Source organism: Musca autumnalis, unplaced genomic scaffold, assembly GCF_047663935.1.
Source record: "Musca autumnalis isolate F117 unplaced genomic scaffold, ASM4766393v1 scaffold_1, whole genome shotgun sequence".
In the NCBI taxonomy this organism is placed as follows: domain Eukaryota; kingdom Metazoa; phylum Arthropoda; class Insecta; order Diptera; family Muscidae; genus Musca; species Musca autumnalis.
The window spans coordinates 201,326,322-201,343,264 of NW_027411644.1; the positions used below are offsets into that span (position 1 = coordinate 201,326,322).

The following is a 16,943-nucleotide window of genomic DNA, read 5'->3' on the forward strand; positions in this document are numbered from 1 at the left end:
TATTCTTCTGTTGTTTGTTCTTTATCGGTATACATATGTTCGTGTGTTTGTATACGAACTTGCAACCGAACGAGTCAGAGCCGGTGAACGATAGAACGAAAAGACAGCTGACTGACAGAGCTTTTCGACGAACGATTGAACTACTGAACTAAAAGAACGACCTAGTTCGTTGAAAAGAGCTGAACTAAAAAGAGCGATCAGCTAAAAGAGCTAAAAAGTACAACTCTATTAAATAGCTCTGTTCATTTGCGTTCAAGAATCTTCAAGTTGTACCACTTTTTACTCGAAAAGCTTTCCCACAGTTTATACAGTTGGCCATTCAGAGTTCTGTTAACAACATTTGACAACAAACATAATAGATTGTTCATTATTGTGATTTGATTTCCTTTGTATTTTATGTATTTGACAGCAAACTAAATAGTCAGGGCTAACTAGTTTGGGCTGAATGGCCAACTGTATAAACTGTGAGCTTTCCTTTACTTCAGACACAATACAATTCCCCAGCAAACAATTTTGGAAGTTGTGCAATTGGAGTTATGATTTCACAACATCTTTCGATGTAGTCGAACAGAGTTATGAAAAATGTACTCCGTTCGATACATTTTATAAGCAGTTGCTGTAGAGATCCCTACAGAAAAAAACAGTTGGTTGATTCCTACACATTTCTTCAAAAGATAAACAAGAGTGTATACATTTCGAAGAATTTGTTATAAAATAAAGAAATAACAACTTATGTTGCGAACATTGCGGTAATTCACGAGACCGAAATTTTTAATGGAGTGGAGTTAGAGTCCATGTCGAAAGCTGAACTAGTGATGGGAAGGCAACATAAAAAACCTTTAGGATGACGAAGCAAAATCAGTTGCGCTTGGATTAAATGGAGAACGGAGGAAGTACACTCAATTGTGATTGAATTTAATGGAAACTTTTTTAATTTGTGTTTATATAATAAAGTTTTTTTGTATTCTTGTTTTACACAAATAATAAATGCATTTTATTTATTCTGGGATATTTCGCAATAGCTTGCATTTTTACTGCATCTTTAGATTGACTAAAAACACAATCCGAAGTGTGCCTTTAAATTCAATCCAAACGACTACATCGAAAGCTGTGATTTGGATAGCTGTGTGCTGTGGAAGCAAAATAGAGTGCATCCTAGCTGCGCGCTCTCTTGTAAAATTCATAAGTGAATTCATAGGAAAAGATGTACTCCAACGCAAATGTACAGTGTACAGTAGTGATTAATGGTACCCAGCAAAAAGTTTGCATCCGCGGATGCAGTTGAATCACTACAAGTGTACGGTACATTTGCCGCTGGAGTACATCTTTTCCTATGAATACACTTATGAATTTTACAAGAGAGCGCGCAGCTAAGATGCACTCCATTTTGCTTCCACAGCACACAGCTAGGATGCACTCCATTTTTGAGCCAAATCACAGCTTTTGATGTAGTCGTTTGGAGTGAATTTAAAGCACTCTTCGGATTGTGTTTTTAATCAATCTAAAGATGCAGTAAAAATGCAAGCTATTGCGAAATATCCTAGAATAAATAAAATGCATTTATTATTTGTGTAAAACAAGAATACAAAAAAACTTTATTATATAAACACAAATTAAAAAAAGTTTAAATTAAATTCGATCACAATTGAGTGTACTTCCTCCGTTCTCCATTTAATCCAAGCGCAACTGATTTTGCTTCGTCATCCTAAAGGATTTTAATGTTGCCTTCCCATCACTAGTTCAGCTTTCGACTCCAACCCCACTCCATTAAAAATTCCGTCTCGTAAATTACCACAAAAATATTTGCATGTTTAGTTTGTATTTTTTTATTTTATAACAAATTCTTCGAAATATCAACCAACTGTTTTTGTTTTGTAGGGATCTTTAAAGCAACGACTTATAAAATGTATCGAACGGACTGCATTTTTCATTACTCTGTTGGACTACATCGAAAGATGTTGTGAAATCATAACTCCAATTGCACAACTTCCAATTTTTTTTTTTTGCTGGGAAAAGTAAATGAACAAAGCTAAAGTGAAGGTAGGCCAGGGGCTGGATTCTTGTTCTATGAAAATTTGAAATGAAAAATATTTCCCTTATAACTTTTTTCATTTGACAGTTTTTTCCTTTATAAAAGTTTTCATTTCACATTTTCATAGAAACAGAATTGAGCCCCAGGTGTGAAAATCGCTGAAAAATACAACCCTGTAGTCATGGCTTAAAACGTCAAATGACATGGAGCAAAAATAGAGGTAGATGTATATGCATAGTAAGTCGGTTTTACAAAAAAATATGCAATTTAGAACTTCACTGTTTATTTTATAAGTACCAAATAGAGTAAACAATAAAAATCGCATCAGTTATGCTTCAGAATATTATTGCTAGATAAGTGTTCCAAAAATAGCAAAAGTTGTACCCAAAACTTAATACAGCGAAAACAAAAATTCCATTCTCTTATCTTCTACATGAAGAGTTTGGCTGATCTAACATCGTGATTACTGGCATCCGATTTGCAGATACGGCGACATATCACCTAGCAATTTTACAATATTTGTAATTTTTTGGAACAATTCACCGATGCATCTACCTTTATAATTGCGTAATGTCAACAATAGTAAAAAATTTCAACCCTGCTTTTGACAGAGTAGGTCATAACAAGAAAACAAATTTTTTTTCGATATCTCGTAGCATTTTCGAAAGAAACGATATTTTCGAATACATGACAGAATTGCAATTTTCGAATATCGAAAAATCAAAAGTTGTGCTGAATTGTGCTCATTTTGTGCAGCAAAAATTTTTTCGATATCTCCAACTATTTTCGAAAAAAAACGATATTTTCAAGATATGGCAATTTCGAAAAACCAGTATTTTGTATGAAAAATCCAGTAACGAGTAGAGATAGAAATTTACTATGTAATACTTTGTTTACATTTACGAAATCCACTCGATTTCAACTGTCAATTCCATTGCTCAAACGTCAAATGAAATCAAATCGATTTCAGATGAGTTTTCATTTGACGTATACACAAAGGAATTGACAGATGAAATCGAGTGGATTTCGTAAATGTAAACATAGTATAAGGCGAAATATGTGTGCTAGACGAGCACAATTTAAGTGGTGTACACACGATCAGTTTTGACTGTCAGTTTTGCTCAAATAATCGGTTGTTTGCCAGTGTGGCCGTTCATTTTTGTCAGTCATCAGGCAACCACAAAATATTTTGTGGTTGCTGGAAAGTTTGACATTTATCAATATTTCCGAAAAATCGACAGTCAAAACTGATCGTGTTTACCCCGCTTTACAGGATTAAAAAATTCCTATGTTTACGGAATTTATAGGATTTTTCATTTTCAGCGAGTAAAGTTGGAAATGTCCAATGTAAGGACAAATTGTGCTCGGCGAATCCAACTCAGCACAAAAAAGATCATCCCGATATTTGCATTATTCAGAAATTGCAGTGATTTTTCATACAAAATACTGGTTTTTCGAAATTGCCATATCTTGAAATGTGTGTTAAATGTGTAGAAACTTTTTAGTTCTGGAACGAAGCTTATATGTATTTATTCTCTGTGTGCATACTTTGCAGATCGTAATATTTTTATGAGACATACATAGATCAAGTTCGAATATGAACTATATAATCCACTCCTTCAAGTACCTACATCTCAAAATTTCGGAATTTTGGAGTAGCTTCAAAGAAAATCTGTATATATTATTGGTATGCATATTTTTATATTAGTTTTTAGTTTCTTGGTCTTACATTATTTTTTTCGAGTAGTTTTTTCTTTTTATTTGGTTAAGCAATTCTTATGCATTTTGTAATTTACACTGATGGGCCGGTTGGCTTTGAATTACAAGTTAAATAAATTGAATTGAATTGAAAAGTGAAGCTGCTCTCGAATCGCTTTGATTCTTTTTGCAACAAATTGTATTCGCTGCCTCCATTACGACGGTACAACAAGATTTTATAAGGAACAAGTCCACACTTCCTGCGAAAAAAAATGGTCCGAAAGCTATAAGAACCCTCTCTGAAACCATGAATAGTGGCTGAGTAGCATGATAACTCTCTTACGGATGAACCGATTTGGCCTTCGGGAACAAATTGAATACTCTACCAGCTGACGGAAAAAATCTGAAAATTTTTTTTAAATTGTAAGTTTTTTTTCTAATTAGCCAGCCTTCGGCCGGGGATTTAAGACTATCTCCTATGGACAGGAGCCAATTTAGGGCACGAAAACAACATATTTTTATTTTAAATTTTTTTTTCTTACTCTAACAAGGGATTTTCGGAACTTCCGGGGCCCATATCTCTGGAAGTATGGACTTCCCCCCAACAAACTTTACATTTTTGTAACCAGGGGCTCAATTCTGTTTCCATGAAAATGTGAAATGAAAACTTTTATAAAGGAGAAAGCTGTCAAATGAAAAAAATTATAAAGGAAATATTTTTCATTTCAAATTTTCATAGAACAAGAATCCAGCCCCAGGACCTGTGGTAAACATTTCAGATTTTTCCGCCAGCTGGTAGAGTATTCTATTTATGCCGGCCTTCGTAATATTTTGTACACTCCTTCAAGTACTGCTGACTTTGAATGTCCTTTATTTTATAAAAACATTTTTGAATCTATACACTAGCTTTTGTCTTTCAAAGAATGATGTTGCTTTTTTGCTGGGTCTTTCCTCCTTCGCCCACTGTGCATTGTTTTATCAGCTGTTCCGCTGTGTTTTCTATAGCGTTACCATATGGTTCTGAAAATATTGTAAACATTGGTTTTGTTTAATCACACAAAAGAATGAAAAAGTGTATTAATTAAAAATTAATATTATTTTGTTAACTACTTAGAATAGTTTAAACAAATTAGCTTTATTCAAAAACAATTGAATGGATTGAAAAAAATAATTACATTGCATGGAGAAAAAAACAAAAGTGACAATTATCGACTACGTGGTACACGAGATTTGAAGCAATCTAATTTTAGATTTTAAATTTAGAGAAGAAGTTGATAGCGAGCAAAGCATTTGTTGTAATGCATACCTTTTGTTTATAAGATTAAATTGTTAGTTTGTCTATCTGTCTGTCCCGATTCCTCAACAAGTGTTTGCTCATTTTCTTGGATGTATAAACACACACACGTACACACCATTGATAAAGAACCAAAGCGTTTGCCAAGATTGCCGGTTCTTGTATATCAACCAAAATTGTTGTTGATCTTTGTCACCCGCATAGGTGTCAAAAGAGAAGAAGGAACATCTATATTCTCCCACCGAATTCACGCGTTAGTCGCACCGCATTTTGCTTGCTTATTGGAACTGACACATTCTCGCAAAAACCAAAACAGTTTTTTTGTCTCCGCGGCGGTTGAAGAAAACTTGTGCTGGTGAAAATATTTCGGAATTTTTACGGAAAATCTATTGAACAAAAATTAAAATTATGTAATTGGTTGATGATTGAGGAGGATTAAATAAATCAAATGCATTAAATGAACTTGGGAACTTTTGGATAACGCATCATCACCATCATCATGGATTTGTTACTATTTATAACAGCTGCTGCACACATTGTCTACACCCCCTTCACGAAAGTGGAAGAAAGTTTCAATCTACAGGCCATACATGACATTTTGTATTTGCGTCATAATTTCACAGAGGTAGATGTGGCGTTTATGATGAACATGGACAAACTTTAATATGTTGTTTGTTTTCTCATTACAGTATGATCATCATGAATTTCCTGGAGTGGTACCGCGCACATTTTTGGGACCTCTGTTTATATCAATACTCTCATCACCATTCATTTTACTGTTCGAAACATTGAATATCAGTAAATATTGGTCTCTTTATATAGGTAGGTAAACATATACGTTAACTATAAGAAGCATAGTGCATCAGCCACCAGGCAAATTCAATCTAAAAACGGACCTTAGCACATGAAGAAACACGATTTCAGTAGTTATGAGAATTGAATGCATTTTAGTGGCGGAATTTTGTATTCAAGTGAAAAAGGCGGTAAAACCAGTCAAATAGGAGTTGAGTCTACACAAATAACATGACTCCAACATCGTATAATCATCCGCATACGTTTCGATCAGTGCCGTCTGGAGGGGTGGAATACAGGAGAGGTAAAGGTTAAATAATCCCACCTTGGAGAACTCTCTGAGATGTTCCTGAATTCCATGTTCGACTGGGGCCCACACATATTATGGATCTTCCAACGTTTCAACTCAATGTCCTCAAACAGCGTGCAGTCCATGTCAGTGTTAAAGGCTTTTGATAAGTCCAGCGCCACCATCACTCGACTCATCGTCTTCGACTAATGTATGTGTGGAGATGACGTGCCACGTTGTTACTGCTTAGGAATCCATGCTGATGATCGGCAACTGGATAGCTGTTTCTAACGCTGAGCAGGACCAAAGCCTCAAGGGTTTTTGCTATGGGCGACAAAAGCGAAATCGTTCTGTACGATTCACCTTTGCTGGCATTCGTGCTTGGCATCAGTTGCGGGACCACTCCTGCACATTTCCAGACCTCGGGAATGATGTGGTTTAAAACTTCGGTGAGACACTCGACTCCCACCACTTCCAGCTGTTTCAGAATTACCATGAAGATTCCATCAGGGCCCAACACTTTGGATGATTTAGCGTTCCTGATGACATTCGCAACATCATTCATTGTAAATTGTGGTGGTTCATCCTCGGCAGAAAGACATCTAATGAGACGTAATACTCTTCTCTTCGCCCTGTCAGTCCCAGGGTGCTCGACAAACTGGCGATTAAAATAACTTGCGCACCTTTTCGGATCAGTCAACGCCAAACGTGACTGAGGTCCAATCTTTCTTTTTTCCAGGGTTCGAAAGTGACATAACCGTTGTCCAAAATTCAAATCTTGCAATGATTTAGCCACTTGTTCCGCTTATGCTCACCGATCAACCTATTAACTTTCTGTGTCAGCTTCCTCATTCTGGGGTAACTGGGGTTGTTGAAATTACAAAGAAAAAAATATATTATTGCTGCAGATGAATTAGGCTAGAGCGATATTTGCCCACAACTTTTCCACACAAACCCTTGTAAAAAATGTTCTTTCTTTTAGTTCGTCTCGTTTTGGCGGCTGTGGTGACCTGTGCATGGACTAAATTAAAACGTGTCATTACCCGGATCTATGGTTCAGATGTTAGTCTATGGTTTAGTCTTATAACTCTGACACAGTTTCATTTCATTTTCTATATGTCCAGAACATTGCCGAATATAATGGCATTACCTTTGGGTAAGTTGAAGTACAACTTATATTTACAAAGAGTCCAATTTTATAATAATGTTTTTCAGTTCTCTATGCCCTGGCCTATTGGTTAAATGATCAAGTGAAACCATTCATTATCTGTTCCGGTATTGCCATTTTAGTATTCCGTTCGGAGTTGATTATATTTTTAGGTCTATTGGTGCTGCTTAATTTACTTTTTAAAAAAGTAACATTGGCCAGGTAAGGAAGAAATGGAGTACTTATTTGTAAGTAAGTACGTATTTGTATAATGATAACTTTTCCTATTTTTTAGGATCTTAAAAATTGCCATACCAGTTGCCATTGTTATACTAGCTACCTCACTTGTTGTGGATTCCTTCTTTTGGCAGCGTTTAGTGTGGCCTGAGGGTGAAGTGTTATGGTATAATACCATATTGAATAAAAGCTCCGATTGGGGTGTATCCTTTAAAACAATGAAAGAAAACCATAATTTCACATAGATTGCTAAAAGCATTTTGAAGGAAAGATAAATTCTCTTGGAAAGTTAATCCATTTTTACAGCATACTAATAATTTTTATATTTCAAAGTGGTTTCCTTAATGCAATTTTTGTTTAGACTTCACCATTTTTGTGGTATTTCTATTCAGCACTGCCAAGAGCCATGGCCGCATCTTTACTATTTGTTCCAATTGGCTTTGTTTTGGAGAGAAGAGTTAGGCCAATTGTTCTGGCAGCCATTGGATTTGTGGCAATTTATTCAATTTTACCTCATAAGGAGCTACGTTTTATAATCTATGTATTTCCTGTATTGAATTTGGCTGCGGCAACAGCATGTCATCGTCTGTAAGTATACAATTTTATTATATTCCACAAAACTATACCTCAAGAAGTAAGAAAGAAGGAAAGTAGTTATGATAAGGGATTACATATTCCGGCAAAGTAGAAGCTCGACGATCGAACGCCAGCGTGTTTTCTTTGAATATCCTACATTTCGGTTCCATAAGGCCACATGGCTATCGACATATAGTCATGGGTCTTGTGAAACCAACTCTGATGCTTTCCTTATAGCTAAAATCTATGCTTGAAATATGCTATAGCTATCGTTAAGGTTAGGTTTCTTTAGTGAATTTTCATAAAGACACCAGCATCTGTGCCTTCCTGCGTCTACATATATTGTCATGCCGTCCAGAGCTACAGCTCAAATGTATCTGCTTGGAAAAAATACTGAGGGTGAGGCTTACCTGAAAGAGATGGCATATAGAAGCTAATTCAATTACCATGTTCTTAATGCTCGGACAAAAAAAGCCTTCATCGCAGCTTGAAACTGGAACAAGATATCCAGATGCTCAAGATCCAGGATCACGTTCAAAGCTGCATGAGCGGTGCTTGTGATTGCTTCGGAGATAAATCTGTCGGTCAGAATTCGGAACGAAATCGGAAGAAAATCCTTGGGAAATTCGGAATTCGAATTTTTTCCTCCGAATTTTTGTACAGATTTCTGAACGATTTCGGAAAAATGTCGTATGAAAATCTGATGTATCTTCCGAATCTTCTTAAAGATTTCTGAACGATTTTGGAATAATGCCGTATTAATATCAAAAAAAATGTTCTCTAACGCCTCTTTTTTATTGATAAATTTTTCTTTTTTATTGGAAGATCGTAATTTCAAACGTATCTAATGATTTTCACTGTTATCATTTTGTAGTTATAGTAGAACAATGTAAACCTTGTGTACGAATATGTTGAGTCTATCAGCACTAGCTTAGATTATTATATGTTTAATTTATATTTAAAATATTTAAAAATTGTGTATGCAAATTTTATAAGTCCCAATTTACATTAGGCGAGTTTACTTTCGGCAATTGTCAGTTTGATGGAGAGAGAGGTGAGGTATATGGTAACCCTTTGCCTCTCAACACCCTCTCTCACCCACAAACTGACAATTGCCGCAAGTAAACTCGCCTAATGTAAATTGGGACTAACCAACCATTTTGGTTTTCGACAACAAACTAAAATGTTGCTTGTTAGATATATACAAAAGGTGGTTGCTGTGCGAAGGGAAATTTGTTTCCGATATATCGGAGAAAAACATTAGCATATTCGAAGGGAAATTTACTTCCGACATTTTCTCCGAAATCGGAACGAAATCTGAACGAATTCCCCTACGAAAAATCGTTTAGAAATCGGAACGAAATCTGAACGATTTTGCTTCCGAAATTGTTCCGACATGTCGGACATCAGACATTTGGTTTGCTGGGCCGCAATACCTGCTGCGGATTCTTTTGGTCCTTGCCGGGAAGGAGAAAACCCCAGTACCAATTTATTGTGCTCAGTTTGTCACATCCACCATACTCGTAACTTCTGTGAAATGTAGTAGATGCATCTCTGGGGCTGCTCTGTACTCCTCCATGTGAGGGAATACCACAGGGACTATGTTGCTGTATTCTGAGTGTATACAGGCCCCAGCTGTTGTTCCAATCCCTGAAAATGTATCATTTTTGCAATTTAATTGCAATGGACTCCGAGGTAAGATCGGGGGAGAATATCATGTTCGCGGCGGTGCAGGAAACCAAGCTCAACAACAATTGCAGTTGTGATGGTTACAACGTACTGAGGAAGGATCGCACCTGAAGTGGAGTATTGACTTTCCTATTGCACCAGCCTGTTCAATACATACCTATCTCGTTTGAGCTCTAATAACCCGTACATGGAATGTATGGGGGATAGCAGTCAGTTGTAAAACTGCCGAGATCGAGTTGCTGAACGTGTACATCCCTCCGATAATTAGCTGTACTCCAAGTTATAGGCCTAAGATTAGTCCGCGTTTGGAAGGTCATAACCGTCTGATCTTGGAGGACTTTAATGCTCATCATGAGTTGTGGCATTCGATTCTAGACAATGACCAGAGAGGTATAGAGCATGCTGAGCAGATTGATAGCACTACGTTTTGCACGGTCAATGAGGACGCCCCTACCAGAATTAGAAGAGAGTGTCACAGTTCGCCAGACATAACCAATCGTGTCAACTGGTCTGACAAATGACGTCAGGTGGGAACCCGTCGTTTCTCTTGGGTCGGATCATCTCACCATAATTGTCTCCATCGGCAGACCGCCCGATTTCATCACCTCTGAACGCCGCACTTTTATTAATCATGGGAAATCTTATTGGCCTAGTTTCAGAGAGTTTTCTAATCACCGCTTCATCCCTTCTGATGTTCCGGTAGCAGAGAGGACGTTCTGATACATCATCTCTGCTGCAGCCGCTCATCATTTACTTGCTGGTCGAATACCCAAAATGAGACTAGATTTCTCTATAGAGACGACGGGATTAGCAAATAAGCGTGGTGAGCTTCGTCGTGCCAACCTCAGTGTCAGGGAGCTGATACTAGAAGTTAATAAGTTGGTCGATGAGCATAAGCGGAACAAGTAAATCAACTGAAGAGTTGCAACATTGGAGTCGGAATAAGTGAATTGTAGGCAACGGTAGGTCCACTCTCGAACCCTGGAAAGATAGAAGATCGGACCTCAGTCACGTTTGGCGACGTTACGCTGACCGATCCGAAGAGATACGCAAGTCATTTCAATCGACAGTTTGTCGAGTACCCGGGGAGTGAAAGGGCGAAAAGAAGAGTACTACGTTGCATAACATCTCTTCCTTCCGAGGAGGAACCACCACAATATATAATGAGTGATGTTCCGAATGCCATCAGGAGCGCTAAATGATTCAAAGTGTTGGGCTCTGATGCAATCTCCGTGGTAATGATAAAACAGCAGGACGAGCTAGGGGTCGAGTATCTCACCAAAGATCTCTACATGTTGCTACCCACCCACATCGTTCCCGAAGTCTAGAAAATGGGCAGGGTAGTAACGCTTCTGAAGCCAGGCAGATATGCCAGCAATGGTTAAGGTAAAGTCACATTCGGAAAATATTTGCTCCAGCGAACGGCAGTGTGCGCTTGAGCAAATATTTGCATAATGTGACCCTACCTTAAATCGTATATGTAGGCCAATTTCACTTTTGTCACCCATAGAAAAGACCCTTGAGACTTTACTCCTCTCCAGCGTCAGAAATAGCTATCCAGTTGCCGATCATCAGCATAAATTCCGTAAGCAGCACAGCAAGAAAACAGCGCTGCACGCCATTCCCACACATATTAGACGAGGACTCAACCAGAACAAGCTGTGCGATAGAACAGTGATGGTGGCGCTCCACTTATTCAAAGCCTTTGATACTGTCAAGCACTCCACGCTGTTTTGGGATGCTAAGCAGATAATCCTCCGCCCAAGTTTGAAACGTTGGATACTCAATTACATATGTGGACGCAAGTCGTACGTGTTCCAGGAACAAGAAGTCCAAGTCACGTAGAGTGAAATAAGGACTGTTTAACCTCTACCTCTCCTGTATTCCACCCCCCATACGGCATCGAGATCGTAACGTATGCGGGTACCTTCCCTGGCGTCATTTGTAAAAAGCTGAACTTCTATTTGACTGATCTTTTTGACGCGAGGAATATGCAAATATCCGCCACTAAATCTTCGAACCCTCTATTCACCACATGGACGGCAGAGGTGGGAACAGAGTTGAATGTCATGGTCGATGGTAGCAGAATTCCGACCACAAACGACTCCAAAGACCCAAGGTACCCAGACATGTCAGCAGAGATTTTCATGATCTAAAAAGAGAGGTCCAATGTTACAAAAGAAAACCCCTAGATCAAGAACAACCAGCTTGATAGGTTAAAATAGCATTCACACGAATGCAGAAGCAGATGCCAGAAACAACTATCGTGTGAATGCAGTACTCGAAGTACATCCACCATCTATCGAAGCTAAAGAGCGTCAGTTGCCACGACAAACCAGAGTAGTTTTAGCTGAACTACCCTTGGGATAGTGCAGCCGTCTGAATCCTTTAGAGAAAGAATCGATGACACCGTGCAAAACATCTGCCTAGCATGCGGCACAAGAATGCACGAAACACTGGACCTTTTCTACTGCCCTGCCAAAGCTACTCTGTAAACTCCGGTTGCTTTGTGGTTACAACACATTGAAGCAGCCACATTTCTAGAACTGGAGAAAACCCATATCCAGATTAAGCAGAAAAACGAATATACAAACATATTAAATACTTATACAACAACTGAGTTGAATGTCATGATTGTTGGTAACAGAATTCTGGCCACTAACTACCAAGGTTCTAAGCTTCACATACGACAGCCACAACAATCTTCTGCTATAAGATGAGATGTAGGAACAAGGTCAAGTCGCTAGCCGGCAGCAGATTAAGACACCTTGTTAACTAAATATAAGGTCGGTTTTTGGTAAGCTATGCGGCGTCACTGTAGTCCGCAAATATAAGTGCAACGGATGTAAAAATATTCAAGCCCGTCAGAATACCGACCTGAGAACTGCAACTGGGTGCCTCCTCAGGTCTTAAGTTTCCCATCTACATGATAACACAAAGATTCTTAGCCAGTAGAAGTGGTCAGCTTTTGCGTCGCATCCAAGGGTTATCAGACCTATGCTTCCTAGCTCATCCAACAGCTTCTTCGTGTTCTTACTTGGTTGTTTGGAGTCCTCACACGACATGTTGTTGTTGTAGCAGCATGAAAGCTACGTAGAAGCATAAGTTTGATGCTGGGTTGGCAGCCGCTGGCCGAAAAACTATGGTTTCAGGTCAATCCGGTACGTTAGAACCCGTTTATTTATTTATTTGTCCCACTCTTTTAATAGTTGTTGTTGTAGAAGCATACAAACCTACGTAGAACAAGCATGGTCACACTTGGCACGGCGGTGCCGATGATTTTCGGCAATTTACACGCACACGACCCGAATGCACAGAAAGAGAGTACAAAAGAGAACAAATGTTTTGATTTGTTATTATTTTATAGCTTGCGTGAATACAAACTTACTAACACACTGTTATAAGTTGCCAATATTTTGAATACATTCACATTTTCTCCATTCTCTTTTTGGTCATGTCTGACGTAGAAGCATAATAGTAGCCATCGTCTGTTCAGATCTGCACAGAAATAGGTATTTAGCTGTCTACAACGCCGACTAATTCTTGTTAGTTACTAAAAACTGTGATGAGGAGTGTGACATCCTTGGCCTAATAACCTATAATCTATTTGCAATGTTTTACCGTCTAATTATGTCTCTGCTTCTAGGTGGTCAAATAGTGGCAAATCGCTGTGGCATGGATTCCTGTCCTTGTGTGCCGGAGGACATTTGCTGCTAAATGTTTGTGTAACATTGTTTTTGCTTTTGGTATCTGGTACCAATTATCCTGGAGGAGCAGCTATAACACGTTTACATACACTTGAGGCTGGATCCTCAAATGTTACGGTGCATATTGCTAATTTGGCGGCACAAAGTGGCGTATCAAGATTTTTACAACTGCACGATAATTGGAGGTAGGAGGTACATATACTCATCTGAAATAGAGATAAATAACCCCTTTTTCAATTTCAGCTACTGTAAAAAGGAACAAATGAACTATACCAAAGATGAGTCCCTGGAATACACTCATCTGATTGTTGAAGCTAAAAATAAATTCAACAATCAATTGTGGTCTTCGTTGCAAGAAGACTTCGATACAATGGAGTTTGTGGATTGTTTCAATAGCATTGGCATTCAATATAATTCTGTTATGCCCGTGAAAATCAAAACTAAGCCATGTCTTGCCATTCTCAAGAGGAAACCTGGTAAGGAGCCCATTGCAACTAAGAAGGAAAGTAAAAAGAGAAAAAAGAAATCGGTAAATGGTGAAATTGTTGAGGAAGGAAGTTTGGAGAAGCCAAAAAAGAAAACTAAGAAACCCAAGGAAGGTAGTGGTGATCTCTTAACGGAAACTCAAGAAATTGTGGAGGACAAAATAAAGGTTTCCGAGCAAGAAAATGTTGAGCAGAAACCAAAAGAAAGCAAAAAGAAAAAGAAGAAAACTCAAAAAGTAAAAGATGATGTGGAAATACAAGATAAAGACTTAAAGGAAGAAGCTTCGGCGGCAATTGAAGGGGAAGAGGAGACAGAGGGATCAGAACAAATTAGTAATGAAGCAACTGAAGAGCCAATGACCAAAGTCAGAAAATCAAATAAAAGAGGAAAACTTTCCGCTGAGGAGGTAGCGGAGAACTATAGCCAAGAGAAAACAAATTCAAAGGAACGTAAAGCAAAGGAATCAAAAGAACAAGATAATCAAGTGGTAGACAATGATATATCACAAAATCTTGATGAAGAAGAAGAAGAGGCAATTGCAGAAGAAGAACCACTTGATTACAACATTTCCCACCAACCTTCCTCTTCCAACACAGAACCCGAACTTAGTTCTTTACTTTCTTCCGCAGTTAGCTTAGAAGATGACAATGATTATGCCATAGTGTCTACTGTAGAGTCATATGAAGAACACGACCTTACTCACTCCAAAGAACAGCATGATGCACCACACAAAGAAATAAATTTCGATGAACTGCGTAACTTAGCCTTGGGTCAAGTGAATCGTAAAACGAAAGCAACGAAACTGAAAATACGACGTCTCATTGAACAACATTTCCGTTCAAAGGGTAAACATATTGAAAATGATTCTCAGGAGAAACCCAACACGAAACCTGAAAAAGTCGTCTCTGCCAAACAGTCCGTAAAGGCCATCATAAAACAGGAACGTATCAAGGAGATGATTGAACAAATTTCCACAATGGATCTAACGAAAATGTGCAATTTAGACAAAGTATCCACCAAGGATTGCCTGAAGAGTGTTATTGATAAAATCGATGGCCAAACACAAAGCTAGTGATTGATAATGGGAAGCGGAGAAATGAAGGGAGGGTTTTATATATAAGTTTTAATTTTTTTTTCTAATTGTGTGTGTCTGCGTTTTTTAAACCAAATATTTATTGCATTTTTTAAGCAAATTACTAAAAATTGTTACAAATAATAAAAAAAGACTTAATTTTTCTAAAATCTTCAAGATTTTGTCATTTCAATCAGTCGAAAATGATGTAACCAGCCAAAAATACCAAAGTGTAGACTAAACCACATCCCGTTAAACCCATTGTTGTAAGAAATAACAGCTTATCCTTTGCTCCTCCTTTAAGATGTATTGGCAGATTATTTTTCTCCTGGAATTTTTGTTGTAGTCGTATCATTTTTGGTTGCAGTGTAGATTTGTAACGTTGAGACTGCAGAAGGATTGTTCTATTCAAATTGTTTTGAATAATTGTCTGAAACAAAGGAATGCGAATTATGTAAGTCCAGTCCCCGTAAAAACGTTAATATCCAATTTAATACACATACTTACCTTAAGTATGCCTGATAACATCTTCCTTAGGGAAATAAAAAAGGAAAAGCTTGAATAATTTATATTTAATGTTTGAGATTCTACCGCTTGAAAAACAATTTATTTTCTACAAGTGTAAATTGACGTTTAACTAAAAAGTATGGTGATATCTTGATGAAGTACAAATGTGAAATTACAGATAGTTAGGTTAAGAATGTAATTAAAATTCTCAAAATATTGAATTTTGGCAATTTTTAGTGCAGAAGTGTGGTGACTGCTAGGAACCTCAAATGAGAAATTACAGCTAGTTCGGTTAAAAATTGTAGCTAAAATCCTCAAAATACCGAAAATCGGGAAGTACCATTAAATAGGGCCTATGTTGACAGTTTTTGGCGAAGAAGTTTTGTGACCACTGCGAATGTCAAATTACAGGTAGTTCGGTCAATAAATGTTTCTAAACTCCTTGAAACACCTAATCAATTACATCCAGTTCGGTTTAAAATTGTAACTGAAATTCTCCAAATACCGAAAATGGGGAAATACCGTCCGTGATATAGGGGCTATACCAAAACGTGGACCTACGTTGAACATTTTTTGGTGTAGATGTTTTGTGACTACTGGGAATGTCAAATTACAGGTAGTTCGGTTAACAAATGTAGCTAAAATCCTCAAAATATCGACAATCAGGAGTTATATAGTTCCTATACCAAAATATGGACCTAATGTGACAATTTTTTGTTGGACAAGTGTTGTGTCCTCTAGGAACCTCAGATAGTTCAACAAAATTAGTTAAAAACCTCAATATTTCTAAAATCGGAATGTAACGTTAAATGCGGTCCTATATAGCCCATCTTTAACCATGATATGCATATGGACAAAGACAGTGCAAAATATTGCGTTCTAGCTCAATTATTGTGGACTCTAGAGTAGGGGTGCTCATTCCTTCACGGTATCGTAAATTGAGAGTAACTATATGTCGTTTGGATTGCAACGGATAATTCAAATTTAAGCACCCCTGCTCTAGAGAGATTACAACGGAGAGACATGGCTAGATCGGATCGGAAATGAATATTTCGTTGCGTTACAAACAGAAAAACAAAAGTAATATACCCTCCATACGTTGGTGGAGGGGTTTAAAAATGCTAACGTGTACATCTTAGTTAATTTTGTAAGGCTACACAGGAGGAGAAGTTTCAAACCTTAAGGCCTCGCTACATTAGCTTCATGCTTAATTTTTTTTTGGTATTTTGCACACCGAGCAGGTGGTCTGGGTGGAGGCTGTGATATATGAGGATGTTCGAGAAAACTTACCCTCACTTACCCCGTCGTGAAGTTCAAGTGAAGCGAAGGAGAAAACGTCGGCTCCGCAACATTCTGAAGCATAGTTGTTTTATATTATTCGTTCCCGACAATTTATTAGGCTGAAAGCTCTAAATCA

The 16,943-nt window shown here is 37.8% G+C and overlaps 2 protein-coding genes across 2 annotated transcripts; one reads left to right on the plus strand and one right to left on the minus strand.

Moving 5' to 3' along the window:
• Window positions 1-4,692: 4,692 nt before the first annotated feature.
• On the plus strand, window positions 4,693-15,189 carry Alg12 (Alg12 alpha-1,6-mannosyltransferase). The gene is made up of 8 exons (XM_073959908.1): window positions 4,693-5,649; window positions 5,714-5,846; window positions 7,088-7,261; window positions 7,321-7,474; window positions 7,548-7,692; window positions 7,851-8,077; window positions 13,401-13,646; window positions 13,705-15,189. The coding sequence occupies exons 1-8, from the start codon at window positions 5,524-5,526 to the stop codon at window positions 15,017-15,019; spliced, it is 2,520 nt and encodes an 839-aa protein (XP_073816009.1). The 5' UTR covers window positions 4,693-5,523; the 3' UTR covers window positions 15,020-15,189.
• LOC141388982 (cytochrome c oxidase subunit 7A2, mitochondrial-like) lies at window positions 15,099-15,616 on the minus strand. The gene is made up of 2 exons (XM_073959909.1): window positions 15,527-15,616; window positions 15,099-15,449 (listed from the first exon to the last, which is right to left on the minus strand). The coding sequence occupies exons 1-2, from the start codon at window positions 15,545-15,547 to the stop codon at window positions 15,213-15,215; spliced, it is 258 nt and encodes an 85-aa protein (XP_073816010.1). The 5' UTR covers window positions 15,548-15,616; the 3' UTR covers window positions 15,099-15,212.
• Between the last annotated feature and the right edge of the window lie 1,327 nt (window positions 15,617-16,943).

Coding starts and splice junctions, on each gene's coding strand:
- Alg12 (XM_073959908.1), top strand. CDS start 5,524: ATGGATTTGTTACTATTTATAACAGCTGCTGCACACATTGTCTACACC. Junction 7,262..7,320: donor TATAATGGCATTACCTTTGG/GTAAGTTGAAGT, acceptor AATGTTTTTCAG/TTCTCTATGCCCTGGCCTAT. Junction 7,693..7,850: donor ATAAAAGCTCCGATTGGGGT/GTATCCTTTAAA, acceptor ATTTTTGTTTAG/ACTTCACCATTTTTGTGGTA.
- LOC141388982 (XM_073959909.1), bottom strand. CDS start 15,547: ATGTTATCAGGCATACTTAAG. Junction 15,450..15,526: donor TGTTATCAGGCATACTTAAG/GTAAGTATGTGT, acceptor CCTTTGTTTCAG/ACAATTATTCAAAACAATTT.